Consider the following 15,000-nt stretch of genomic DNA (forward strand, 5'->3'; position numbering starts at 1 on the left):
CAACTCGATGGTTAAATGTAAGGGTTATCCCCCCCCCCCCAACTCGATGGTTAAATGTAAGGGTTACCCCCCCCAACGCGATGGTTAAATGTAAGGGTTACCCCCCCCCAACTCGATGGTTAAATGTAAGGGTTATCCCCCCCCCCAACTCGATGGTTAAATGTAAGGGTTATCCCCCCCCCCCCAACTCGATGGTTAAATGTAAGGGTTATCCCCCCCCCCCAACTCGATGGTTAAATGTAAGGGTTATTCCCCCCCCAACTCGATGGTTAAATGTAAGGGTTACCCCCCCCCCCCCAACTTGATGGTTGAATGTAAGGGTTATCCCCCCCCAACTCAATGGTTAAATGTAAGGGTTATCACCCCCCCCCCCCAACTCGATGGTTAAATGTAAGGGTTATCCCCCCCCCCCAACTCGATGGTTAAATGTAAGGGTTATCCCCCCCCAACTCGATGGTTAAATGTAAGGGTTATCCCCCCCCCCCAACTCGATGGTTAAATGTAAGGGTTATCCCCCCCCCCCCAACTCGATGGTTAAATGTAAGGGTTATCCCCCCCCAACTCGATGGTTAAATGTAAGGGTTATCCCCCCCCCCCAACTCGATGGTTAAATTAAGGGTTATCCCCCCCCCCAACTCGATGGTTAAATGTAAGGGTTATCCCCCCCCCCCCAACTCGATGGTTAAATGTAAGGGTTATCACCCCCCAACTCGATGGTTAAATGTAAGGGTTATCCCCCCCCCAACTCGATGGTTAAATGCAAGGGTTATCCTCCCCCCCAACTCGATGGTTAAATTAAGGGTTATCCCCCCCAACTCGATGGTTAAATGTAAGGGTTATCCCCCCCCCCCCCCCCAACTCGATGGTTAAATGTAAGGGTTATCCCCCCCCAACTCGATGGTTAAATGTAAGGGTTATCCCCCCCCAACTCGATGGTTAAATGCAAGGGTTATCCCCCCCCCCCAACTCGATGGTTAAATTAAGGGTTATCCCCCCCCCAACTCGATGGTTAAATGTAAGGGTTATCCCCCCCCCCCCCAACTCGATGGTTAAATGTAAGGGTTACCCCCCCCCCAACTCGATGGTTGAATGTAAGGGTTATCCCCCCCCCCCCCCAACTCGATGGTTAAATGTAAGGGTTATCCCCCCCCAACTCGATGGTTAAATGTAAGGGTTATCCCCCCCCCCCAACTCAATGGTTAAATTAAGGGTTATCCCCCCCCCCCAACTCAATGGTTAAATGTAAGGGTTACCCCCCCCCCAACTCGATGGTTAAATGTAAGGGTTATCCCCCCCCAACTCGATGGTTAAATGTAAGGGTTATCCCCCCCCAACTCAATGGTTAAATGTAAGGGTTACCCCCCCCCCCCAACTCGATGGTTAAATGTAAGGGTTATCCCCCCCCAACTCGATGGTTAAATGTAAGGGTTATCCCCCCCCCAACTCGATGGTTAAATGTAAGGGTTATCCCCCCCCCAACTCGATGGTTAAATGTAAGGGTTATCCCCCCCAACTCGATGGTTAAATGTAAGGGTTATCTAGCCCCCCAACTCGATGGTTAAATGTAAGGGATATCCCCCCCCAACTCGATGGTTAAATGTAAGGGTTATCTAGCCCCCCAACTCGATGTTTAAATGTAAGGGTTATCCCCCCCCCAACTCGATGGTTAAATGTAAGGGTTATCCCCCCCCCCAACTCGATGGTTAAATGTAAGGCTTATCCCCCCCGCCCAACTCGATGGTTAAATGTAAGGGTTACCCCCCCCCCCCAACTCGATGGTTAAATGTAAGGGTTATCCCCCCCAACTCGATGGTTAAATGTAAGGGTTATCCCCCCCCCAACTCGATGGTTAAATGTAAGGGTTATCCCCCCCCAACTCGATGGTTAAATGTAAGGGTTATCTAGCCCCCCAACTCGATGGTTAAATGTAAGGGTTATCCCCCCCCAACTCGATGGTTAAATGTAAGGGTTATCCCCCCCCCCAACTCGATGGTTAAATGTAAGGGTTATCCCCCCCCCAACTCGATGGTTAAATGTAAGGGTTATCCCCCCCCCCCAACTCGATGGTTAAATGTAAGGGTTATCCCCCCCCCAACTCGATGGTTAAATGTAAGGGTTATCTAGCCCCCCAACTCGATGGTTAAATGTAAGGGTTATCCCCCCCCCCCCAACTCGATGGTTAAATGTAAGGGTTATCCCCCCCCCCCCAACTCGATGGTTAAATGTAAGGGTTATCCCCCCCAACTCGATGGTTAAATGTAAGGGTTATCCCCCCCCCGACTCGATGGTTAAATGTAAGGGTTATCCCCCCCCAACTCGATGGTTAAATGTAAGGGTTATCTAGCCCCCCAACTCGATGGTTAAATGTAAGGGTTATCCCCCCCCCCCAACTCGATGGTTAAATGTAAGGGTTATCCCCCCCCCAACTCGATGGTTAAATGTAAGGGTTATCCCCCCCCCCAACTCGATGGTTAAATGTAAGGGTTACCCCCCCCCCAACTCGATGGTTAAATGTAAGGGTTATCCCCCCCCCCCAACTCGATGGTTAAATGTAAGGGTTATCCCCCCCCCCCAACTCGATGGTTAAATGTAAGGGTTATCCCCCCCCCAACTCGATGGTTAAATTAAGGGTTATCCCCCCCCAACTCGATGGTTAAATGTAAGGGTTATCCCCCCCCCCCCCAACTCGATGGTTAAATGTAAGGGTTATCACCCCCCAACTCGATGGTTAAATGTAAGGGTTATCCCCCCCCCAACTCGATGGTTAAATGCAAGGGTTATCCCCCCCCCCAACTCGATGGTTAAATTAAGGGTTATCCCCCCCCCCAACTCGATGGTTAAATGTAAGGGTTATCCCCCCCCCCCCAACTCGATGGTTAAATGTAAGGGTTATCCCCCCCCCAACTCGATGGTTGAATGTAAGGGTTATCCCCCCCCTCCTCCAACTCGATGGTTAAATGTAAGGGTTATCCCCCCCCAACTTGATGGTTAAATGTAAGGGTTACCCCCCCCCCCAACTCGATGGTTAAATGTAAGGGTTATCCCCCCCCAACTCGATGGTTAAATGTAAGGGTTATCCCCCCCCAACTCAATGGTTAAATGTAAGGGTTACCCCCCCCCCAACTCGATGGTTAAATGTAAGGGTTATCCCCCCCCCAACTCGATGGTTAAATGTAAGGGTTATCCCCCCCCCAACTCGATGGTTAAATGTAAGGGTTATCCCCCCCCCAACTCGATGGTTAAATGTAAGGGTTATCCCCCCCCAACTCGATGGTTAAATGTAAGGGTTATCTAGCCCCCCAACTCGATGGTTAAATGTAAGGGATATCCCCCCCCAACTCGATGGTTAAATGTAAGGGTTATCTAGCCCCCCAACTCGATGTTTAAATGTAAGGGTTATCCCCCCCCCAACTCGATGGTTAAATGTAAGGGTTATCCCCCCCCCCAACTCGATGGTTAAATGTAAGGGTTATCCCCCCCGCCCAACTCGATGGTTAAATGTAAGGGTTACCCCCCCCCAACTCGATGGTTAAATGTAAGGGTTATCCCCCCCAACTCGATGGTTAAATGTAAGGGTTATCCCCCCCCCCCAACTCGATGGTTAAATTTAAGGGTTATCCCCCCCCAACTCGATGGTTAAATGTAAGGGTTATCTAGCCCCACAACTCGATGGTTAAATGTAAGGGTTATCCCCCCCAACTCGATGGTTAAATGTAAGGGTTATCCCCCCCCCCAACTCGATGGTTAAATGTAAGGGTTATCTAGCCCCACAACTCGATGGTTAAATGTAAGGGTTATCCCCCCCAACTCGATGGTTAAATGTAAGGGTTATCCCCCCCCCCAACTCGATGGTTAAATGTAAGGGTTATCCCCCCCAACTCGATGGTTAAATGTAAGGGTTATCCCCCCCCCCAACTCGATGGTTAAATGTAAGGGTTATCCCCCCCGCCCAACTCGATGGTTAAATGTAAGGGTTATCCCCCCCCCCAACTCGATGGTTAAATGTAAGGGTTATCCCCCCCCCCAACTCGATGGTTAAATGTAAGGGTTATCCCCCCCCCCAACTCGATGGTTAAATGTAAGGGTTATCCCCCCCCAACTCGATGGTTAAATGTAAGGGTTATCTAGCCCCCCAACTCGATGGTTAAATGTAAGGGTTATCCCCCCCCAACTCGATGGTTAAATGTAAGGGTTATCTAGCCCCCCAACTCGATGTTTAAATGTAAGGGTTATCCCCCCCCCCAACTCGATGGTTAAATGTAAGGGTTATCCCCCTCCCCCCAACTCGATGGTTAAATGTAAGGGTTATCCCCCCCCCCAACTCGATGGTTAAATGTAAGGGTTATCCCCCCCACCCAACTCGATGGTTAAATGTAAGGGTTATCCCCCCCCCAACTCGATGGTTAAATGTAAGGGTTATCTCCCCCCCCAACTCGATGGTTAAATGTAAGGGTTATCCCCCCCCCAACTCGATGGTTAAATGTAAGGGTTATCCCCCCCCAACTCGATGGTTAAATGTAAGGGTTATCTAGCCCCCCAACTCGATGGTTAAATGTAAGGGTTATCCCCCCCCAACTCGATGGTTGAATGTAAGGGTTACCCCCCCCCCCAACTCGATGGTTAAATGTAAGGGTTATCCCCCCCCCCAACTCGATGGTTAAATGTAAGGGTTACCCCCCCCCCCCAACTCGATGGTTAAATGTAAGGGTTATCACCCCCCCCAACTCGATGGTTAAATGTAAGGGTTATCTAGCCCCCCAACTCGATGTTTAAATGTAAGGGTTATCCCCCCCCAACTCGATGGTTAAATGTAAGGGTTATCCCCCCCCAACTCGATGGTTAAATGTAAGGGTTATCCCCCCCGCCCAACTCAATGGTTAAATGTAAGGGTTATCCCCCCCCCCCCAACTCGATGGTTAAATGTAAGGGTTATCCCCGCCCCCCAACTCGATGGTTAAATGTAAGGGTTATCCCCCCCCAACTCGATGGTTAAATGTAAGGGTTATCCCCCCCCAACTCGATTGTTAAATGTAAGGGTTATCCCCCCCCAACTCGATGGTTAAATGTAAGGGTTACACCCCCCCCCCAACTCGATGGTTAAATGTAAGGGTTATCCCCCCCCCCAACTCGATGGTTAAATGTAAGGGTTATCCCCCCCCCCAACTCGATGGTTAAATGTAAGGGTTATCCCCCCCCAACTCGATGGTTGAATGTAAGGGTTATCCCCCCCCCAACTCGATGGTTGAATGTAAGGGTTACCCCCCCCCCCCAACTCGATGTTAAATGTAAGGGTTATCCCCCCCCCCAACTCGATGGTTAAATGTAAGGGTTACCCCCCCCCCAACTCGATGGTTAAATGTAAGGGTTATCCCCCCCCCCCAACTCGATGGTTAAATGTAAGGGTTATCCCCCCCCCCCAACTCGATGGTTAAATGTAAGGGTTATCCCCCCCAACTCGATGGTTAAATGTAAGGGTTATTCCCCCCCCCAACTCGATGGTTAAATGTAAGGGTTATCCCCCCCCCCCCAACTCGATGGTTAAATGTAAGGGTTATCCCCCCCAACTCGATGGTTAAATGTAAGGGTTATCCCCCCCCCCCCAACTCGATGGTTAAATGTAAGGGTTATCTAGCCCCCCAACTCGATGGTTAAATGTAAGGGTTATCCCCCCCCCAACTCGATGGTTGAATGTAAGGGTTACCCCCCCCCCCCCAACTCGATGTTAAATGTAAGGGTTATCCCCCCCCAACTCGATGGTTAAATGTAAGGGTTACCCCCCCCCCCCCCCCCCCAACTCGATGGTTAAATGTAAGGGTTACCCCCCCCCCAACTCGATGGTTAAATGTAAGGGTTATCCCCCCCCCCCCAACTCGATGGTTAAATGTAAGGGTTATCCCCCCCCCAACTCGATGGTTAAATGTAAGGGTTATCCCCCCCCCCCAACTCGATGGTTAAATTAAGGGTTATCCCCCCCCAACTCGATGGTTAAATGTAAGGGTTATCCCCCCCCCCAACTCAATGGTTAAATTAAGGGTTATCCCCCCCAACTCGATGGTTAAATGTAAGGGTTATCCCCCCCCCCAACTCGATGGTTAAATGTAAGGGTTATCCCCCCCCCAACTCGATGGTTAAATGTAAGGGTTATCCCCCCCCCCAACTCGATGGTTAAATGTAAGGGTTATCCCCCCCCCCAACTCAATGGTTAAATGTAAGGGTTATCCCCCCCCCCCCAACTCGATGGTTAAATTAAGGGTTATCCCCCCCCAACTCGATGGTTAAATGTAAGGGTTATCCCCCCCCCCAACTCAATGGTTAAATTAAGGGTTATCCCCCCCAACTTGATGGTTAAATGTAAGGGTTATCCCCCCCAACTCGATGGTTAAATGTAAGGGTTATCCCCCCCCCCCAACTCGATGGTTAAATGTAAGGGTTATCCCCCCCCCAACTCGATGGTTAAATGTAAGGGTTATCCCCCCCCAACTCGATTGTTAAATGTAAGGGTTATCCCCCCCCAACTCGATTGTTAAATGTAAGGGTTATCCCCCCCCAACTCGATGGTTAAATGTAAGGGTTATCCCCCCCCAACTCGATTGTTAAATGTAAGGGTTATCCCCCCCCAACTCGATGGTTAAATGTAAGGGTTACCCCCCCCAACTCGATGGTTAAATGTAAGGGTTATCCCCCCCCCAACTCGATGGTTAAATGTAAGGGTTATCCCCCCCCCCCCCAACTCGATGGTTAAATGTAAGGGTTATCCCCCCCAACTCGATGGTTAAATGTAAGGGTTATTCCCCCCCCCCAACTCGATGGTTAATTGTAAGGGTTATCCCCCCCCCCAACTCGATGGTTAAATGTAAGGGTTATCCCCCCCCCAACTCGATGGTTAAATGTAAGGGTTATCCCCCTCCCCCCAACTCTATGGTTAAATGTAAGGGTTATCCCCCTCCCCCCAACTCGATGGTTAAATGTAAGGGTTATCCCCCCCCCCCCAACTCGATGGTTAAATGTAAGGATTATCCCCCCCCCAACTCGATGGTTCAATGTAAGGGTTATCCCCCCCCAACTCGATGGTTAAATGTAAGGGTTATCCCCCCCAACTCGATGGTTAAATGTAAGGGTTATCCCCCCCAACTCGATGGTTAAATGTAAGGGTTATCTAGCCCCCCCCCAACTCGATGGTTAAATGTAAGGGTTATCCCCCCCAACTCGATGGTTAAATGTAAGGGTTATCCCCCCCCCCCCAACTCGATGGTTAAATTAAGGGTTATCCCCCCCCAACTCGATGGTTAAATGTAAGGGTTATCCCCCCCCCCAACTCGATGGTTAAATTAAGGGTTATCCCCCCCCAACTCGATGGTTAAATGTAAGGGTTATCCCCCCCCAACTCGATGGTTAAATGTAAGGGTTATCCCCCCCCCCCAACTCAATGGTTAAATTAAGGGTTATCCCCCCCCAACTTGATGGTTAAATGTAAGGGTTATCCCCCCCAACTCGATGGTTAAATGTAAGGGTTACCCCCCCCCCAACTCGATGGTTAAATGTAAGGGTTATCCCCCCCCCCCAACTCGATGGTTAAATGTAAGGGTTATCCCCCCCGCCCAACTCGATGGTTAAATGTAAGGGTTATCCCCCCCCCCCAACTCGATGGTTAAATGTAAGGGTTATCCCCCCCCCAACTCGATGGTTAAATGTAAGGGTTATCCCCCCCCCAACTCGATGGTTAAATGTAAGGGTTATCCCCCCCCAACTCGATGGTTAAATGTAAGGGTTATCTAGCCCCTCAACTCGATGGTTAAATGTAAGGGTTATCCCCCCCCAACTCGATGGTTAAATGTAAGGGTTATCTAGCCCCCCAACTCGATGTTTAAATGTAAGGGTTATCCCCCCCCCCAACTCGATGGTTAAATGTAAGGGTTATCCCCCTCCCCCCAACTCGATGGTTAAATGTAAGGGTTATCCCCCCCCCCAACTCGATGGTTAAATGTAAGGGTTATCCCCCCCGCCCAACTCGATGGTTAAATGTAAGGGTTATCCCCCCCCCCAACTCGATGGTTAAATGTAAGGGTTATCCCCCCCCCCCCAACTCGATGGTTAAATGTAAGGGTTATCCCCCCCCCAACTCGATGGTTAAATGTAAGGGTTATCCCCCCCCCAACTCGATGGTTAAATGTAAGGGTTATCTAGCCCCCCAACTCGATGGTTAAATGTAAGGGTTATCCCCCCCCCAACTCGATGGTTGAATGTAAGGGTTACCCCCCCCCAACTCGATGGTTAAATGTAAGGGTTATCCCCCCCCCCAACTCGATGGTTAAATGTAAGGGTTACCCCCCCCCCCCCAACTCGATGGTTAAATGTAAGGGTTATCACCCCCCCCAACTCGATGGTTAAATGTAAGGGTTATCTAGCCCCCCAACTCGATGTTTAAATGTAAGGGTTATCCCCCCCCCAACTCGATGGTTAAATGTAAGGGTTATCCCCCCCCAACTCGATGGTTAAATGTAAGGGTTATCCCCCCCGCCCAACTCGATGGTTAAATGTAAGGGTTATCCCCCCCCCCCCAACTCGATGGTTAAATGTAAGGGTTATCCCCGCCCCCCAACTCGATGGTTAAATGTAAGGGTTATCCCCCCCCAACTCGATGGTTAAATGTAAGGGTTATCCCCCCCAACTCGATTGTTAAATGTAAGGGTTATCCCCCCCCAACTCGATGGTTAAATGTAAGGGTTACACCCCCCCCCCAACTCGATGGTTAAATGTAAGGGTTATCCCCCCCCCCAACTCGATGGTTAAATGTAAGGTTTATCCCCCCCCCCCCAACTCGATGGTTAAATGTAAGGGTTATCCCCCCCAACTCGATGGTTGAATGTAAGGGTTATCCCCCCCCCAACTCGATGGTTGAATGTAAGGGTTACCCCCCCCCCCCAACTCGATGTTAAATGTAAGGGTTATCCCCCCCCCCAACTCGATGGTTAAATGTAAGGGTTACCCCCCCCCCAACTCGATGGTTAAATGTAAGGGTTACCCCCCCCCCCCCCAACTCGATGGTTAAATGTAAGGGTTATCCCCCCCCCCCCAACTCGATGGTTAAATGTAAGGGTTATCCCCCCCAACTCGATGGTTAAATGTAAGGGTTATTCCCCCCCCCAACTCGATGGTTAAATGTAAGGGTTATCCCCCCCCCCCCAACTCGATGGTTAAATGTAAGGGTTATCCCCCCCAACTCGATGGTTAAATGTAAGGGTTATCCCCCCCCCCCCCAACTCGATGGTTAAATGTAAGGGTTATCTAGCCCCCCAACTCGATGGTTAAATGTAAGGGTTATCCCCCCCCCAACTCGATGGTTGAATGTAAGGGTTACCCCCCCCCCCCCCAACTCGATGTTAAATGTAAGGGTTATCCCCCCCCAACTCGATGGTTAAATGTAAGGGTTACCCCCCCCCCCCCCCCCCAACTCGATGGTTAAATGTAAGGGTTACCCCCCCCCCAACTCGATGGTTAAATGTAAGGGTTATCCCCCCCCCCCCAACTCGATGGTTAAATGTAAGGGTTATCCCCCCCCCAACTCGATGGTTAAATGTAAGGGTTATCCCCCCCCCCCCAACTCGATGGTTAAATTAAGGGTTATCCCCCCCCAACTCGATGGTTAAATTAAGGGTTATCCCCCCCCAACTCGATGGTTAAATGTAAGGGTTATCCCCCCCCCCCAACTCAATGGTTAAATTAAGGGTTATCCCCCCCAACTTGATGGTTAAATGTAAGGGTTATCCCCCCCAACTCGATGGTTAAATGTAAGGGTTATCCCCCCCCCCCAACTCGATGGTTAAATGTAAGGGTTATCCCCCCCCCAACTCGATGGTTAAATGTAAGGGTTATCCCCCCCCCAACTCAATGGTTAAATGTAAGGGTTATCCCCCCCCCCCAACTCGATGGTTAAATTAAGGGTTATCCCCCCCCAACTCGATGGTTAAATGTAAGGGTTATCCCCCCCCCCAACTCAATGGTTAAATTAAGGGTTATCCCCCCCAACTTGATGGTTAAATGTAAGGGTTATCCCCCCCAACTCGATGGTTAAATGTAAGGGTTATCCCCCCCCCCCAACTCGATGGTTAAATGTAAGGGTTATCCCCCCCCCAACTCGATGGTTAAATGTAAGGGTTATCCCCCCCCAACTCGATTGTTAAATGTAAGGGTTATCCCCCCCCAACTCGATTGTTAAATGTAAGGGTTATCCCCCCCCAACTCGATGGTTAAATGTAAGGGTTATCCCCCCCCAACTCGATTGTTAAATGTAAGGGTTATCCCCCCCCAACTCGATGGTTAAATGTAAGGGTTACCCCCCCCCAACTCGATGGTTAAATGTAAGGGTTATCCCCCCCCCAACTCGATGGTTAAATGTAAGGGTTATCCCCCCCCCCCAACTCGATGGTTAAATGTAAGGGTTATCCCCCCCCCCCCAACTCGATGGTTAAATGTAAGGGTTATCCCCCCCAACTCGATGGTTAAATGTAAGGGTTATTCCCCCCCCCCAACTCGATGGTTAATTGTAAGGGTTATCCCCCCCCCCAACTCGATGGTTAAATGTAAGGGTTATCCCCCCCCCCAACTCGATGGTTAAATGTAAGGGTTATCCCCCTCCCCCCAACTCTATGGTTAAATGTAAGGGTTATCCCCCTCCCCCCAACTCGATGGTTAAATGTAAGGGTTATCCCCCCCCCCCAACTCGATGGTTAAATGTAAGGATTATCCCCCCCCCAACTCGATGGTTCAATGTAAGGGTTATCCCCCCCCAACTCGATGGTTAAATGTAAGGGTTATCCCCCCCAACTCGATGGTTAAATGTAAGGGTTATCCCCCCCAACTCGATGGTTAAATGTAAGGGTTATCTAGCCCCCCCCCAACTCGATGGTTAAATGTAAGGGTTATCCCCCCCAACTCGATGGTTAAATGTAAGGGTTATCCCCCCCCCCCCCAACTCGATGGTTAAATGTAAGGGTTATCCCCCCCCAACTCGATGGTTAAATGTAAGGGTTATCCCCCCCCCCAACTCGATGGTTAAATTAAGGGTTATCCCCCCCCAACTCGATGGTTAAATGTAAGGGTTATCCCCCCCCAACTCGATGGTTAAATGTAAGGGTTATCCCCCCCCCCCAACTCAATGGTTAAATTAAGGGTTATCCCCCCCCAAGTTGATGGTTAAATGTAAGGGTTATCCCCCCCAACTCGATGGTTAAATGTAAGGGTTATCCCCTCAAACTCGACGGTAAACTTTAGGCATTCAATTCCTAATGGTTGAGAAACGAGCGCTCATCGTCGCCTCTAGCGGACGGTTTTGAACTCATCTCCCGACGTCCTGCAGACCTGAAGGAACCGTGGAATACGGCCTTGGGTCTGGTGTGACCTGGCTGATCAGCTGTAACTCTCTCCACTCCATCAGAGAAGACCGAACACACACACACACACCGTCTCTCACCATCGTCTCTCTTCCGCTTGCCGTCGTTAGCTGAGCTGATTCCCAGAATGCCGCTGATGGAGTAGGAGGAGCCAGCCGAGTCACTGGTCACCGCGGAAACCTGTGTCGACGCTACCGACGACGCTGTGGAAAGTTAGGACATGGGTCACAATGCTACATAACACTCCATTACACTACATAACACTACATTATGTTACATAACGCTACATAATGCTGCATAACCTTACATACTGCTACATAACACTACATAACACTACATAACATTACATAATGCTACATTATGTTACATACCGCTACATAACACTACATAATGCTACATAACACTACATAATGCTACATAACACTACATAATGCTACATTATGTTACATACCGCTACATAACACTACATACTGCTACATTATGTTACATACCGCTACATAACACTACATAATGCTACATAAAGCTACTTTATGTTACATACTGTTACATAACACTACATAATGCTACATAACACTCCACAATCCTACATAATGTTACATAACGGCACATAACATGACATAACACTGCATAATGCTACATAATGCTACACACATTACATAACACTACATAATGCTACATAACGGCGCATAACATGACATAACGCTACATAATGCTACATAACGGTGCATAGGGCGCTCATAACGTCTAAACACCGTATCACACATAATGTCTTGTAACCTTCGGAACTAAAAGACATAGGTCGGTCGTAACGCTACGTAGGACTGTCACAGGACTGTCATAAATTGGTAATAACCCTTGGTTTTAAAAAGTCGTAATTTATAATTTAGATATTGTAAGCCTTTAGTACAGAACAGCTAGCCACTTTGGGATGGTTTGAACCTCTTGTTTTTAACGGCTAAGGACTTGAATAGTCCACGGTAGGCACAATAGGACTCTGGTCACTAGTAGTTCACTATATAGGGAATAGGGCCCTGGTCACTAGTAGTGCACTATATAGGGAATAGGGCCCTGGTCACTAGTAGTGCACTATATAGGGAATAGGGCCCTGGTCACTAGTAGTGCACTATATAGGGAATAGGGCCCTGGTCTAAGTAGTGCACTATATAAGGAATAGGGCTCTGGTCACTAGTAGTGCACTATATAGGGAATAGGGGTCTGTTCACTAGTAGTTCACTATATAGGGAATAGGGCTCTGGTCTATAGTAGAACCACTATATAGGGAATAGGGCTCTGGTCACTTGGAGAATGAAACTCTGTTCCTGGTTCAGTAACCATGGAGAATGAATCTCTGTTCCTGGTTCAGTAACCACATGGAGAATGAAACTCTGTTCCTGGTTCAGTAACCACATGGAGAATGAAACTCTGTTCCTGGTTCAGTAACCATGGAGAATGAAACTCTGTTCCTGGTTCAGTAACCATGGAGAATGAAACTCTGTACCTGGTTCAGTAACCACATGGAGAATGAAACTCTGTTCCTGGTTCAGTAACCACATGGAGAATGAAACTCTGTTCCTGGTTCAGTAACCATGGAGAATGAAACTCTGTTCCTGGTTCAGTAACCATGGAGAATGAAACTCTGTTCCTGGTTCAGTAACCACATGGAGAATGAAACTCTGTTCCTGGTTCAGTAACCATGGAGAATGAAACTCTGTTCCTGGTTCAGTAACCATGGAGAATGAAACTCTGTTCCTGGTTCAGTAACCACATGGAGAATGAAACTCTGTTCCTGGTTCAGTAACCACATGGAGAATGAAACTCTGTTCCTGGTTCAGTAACCATGGAGAATGAAACTCTGTTCCTGGTTCAGTAAAAATGGAGAATGAAACTCTGTTCCTGGTTCAGTAACCATGGAGAATGAAACTCTGTTCCTGGTTCAGTAACCATGGAGAATGAAACTCTGTTCCTGGTTCAGTAACCATGGAGAATGAAACTCTGTTCCTGGTTCAGTAACCACAAGGTTTAATGAAACTCTGTTCCTGGTTCAGTAACCATGGAGAATGAAACTCTGTTCCTGGTTCAGTAACCATGGAGAATGAAACTCTGTTCCTGGTTCAGTAACCATGGAGAATGAAACTCTGTTCCTGGTTCAGTAACCACATGGAGAATGAAACTCTGTTCCTGGTTCAGTAACCATGGAGAATGAAACTCTGTTCCTGGTTCAGTAACCATGGAGAATGAAACTCTGTTCCTGGTTCAGTAACCATGGAGAATGAAACTCTGTTCCTGGTTCAGTAACCATGGAGAATGAAACTCTGTTCCTGGTTCAGTAACCACATGGAGAATGAAACTCTGTTCCTGGTTCAGTAACCACATGGAGAATGAAACTCTGTTCCTGGTTCAGTAACCACATGGAGAATGAAACTCTGTTCCTGGTTCAGTAACCACATGGAGAATGAAACTCTGTTCCTGGTTCAGTAACCATGGAGAATGAAACTCTGTTCCTGGTTCAGTAACCATGGAGAATGAAACTCTGTTCCTGGTTCAGTAACCATGGAGAATGAAACTCTGTTCCTGGTTCAGTAACCACATGGAGAATGAAGCTCTGTTCCTGGTTCAGTAACCACATGGAGAATGAAACTCTGTTCCTGGTTCAGTAACCATGGAGAATGAAACTCTGTTCCTGGTTCAGTAACCATGGAGAATGAAACTCTGTTCCTGGTTCAGTAACCACATGGAGAATGAAACTCTGTTCCTGGTTCAGTAACCATGGAGAATGAAACTCTGTTCCTGGTTCAGTAACCACATGGAGAATGAAACTCTGTTCCTGGTTCAGTAACCACATGGAGAATGAAACTCTGTTCCTGGTTCAGTAACCATGGAGAATGAAACTCTGTTCCTGGTTCAGTAACCACATGGAGAATGAAACTCTGTTCCTGGTTCAGTAACCACATGGAGAATGAAACTCTGTTCCTGGTTCAGTAACCACATGGAGAATGAAACTCTGTTCCTGGTTCAGTAACCACATGGAGAATGAAACTCTGTTCCTGGTTCAGTAACCATGGAGAATGAAACTCTGTTCCTGGTTCAGTAACCATGGAGAATGAAACTCTGTTCCTGGTTCAGTAACCATGGAGAATGAAACTCTGTTCCTGGTTCAGTAACCACATGGAGAATGAAGCTCTGTTCCTGGTTCAGTAACCACATGGAGAATGAAACTCTGTTCCTGGTTCAGTAACCATGGAGAATGAAACTCTGTTCCTGGTTCAGTAACCATGGAGAATGAAACTCTGTTCCTGGTTCAGTAACCACATGGAGAATGAAACTCTGTTCCTGGTTCAGTAACCATGGAGAATGAAACTCTGTTCCTGGTTCAGTAACCACATGGAGAATGAAACTCTGTTCCTGGTTCAGTAACCATGGAGAATGAAACTCTGTTCCTGGTTCAGTAACCATGGAGAATGAAACTCTGTTCCTGGTTCAGTAACCACATGGAGAATGAAACTCTGTTCCTGGTTCAGTAACCATGGAGAATGAAACTCTGTTCCTGGTTCAGTAACCATGGAGAATGAAACTGTTCCTGGTTCAGTAACCACATGGAGAATGAAACTCT

The 15,000-nt window shown here is 48.3% G+C and overlaps 1 protein-coding gene across 1 annotated transcript in view; it reads right to left on the reverse strand.

Annotated features, from left to right (window-relative positions):
- Positions 1-15,000, reverse strand: part of pax5 (paired box 5) — a 137,033-nt gene that overhangs the window by 56,768 nt on the left and 65,265 nt on the right. The window contains 1 exon segment of the mRNA NM_001124682.1: positions 11,471-11,593. Within this exon segment, the coding sequence (NP_001118154.1) occupies positions 11,471-11,593 (123 nt within the window).

The sequence above is a fragment of the Oncorhynchus mykiss genome, chromosome 10, assembly GCF_057628025.1.
Source record: "Oncorhynchus mykiss isolate SJ-2025 chromosome 10, ASM5762802v1, whole genome shotgun sequence".
NCBI classification, from domain to species: domain Eukaryota; kingdom Metazoa; phylum Chordata; class Actinopteri; order Salmoniformes; family Salmonidae; genus Oncorhynchus; species Oncorhynchus mykiss.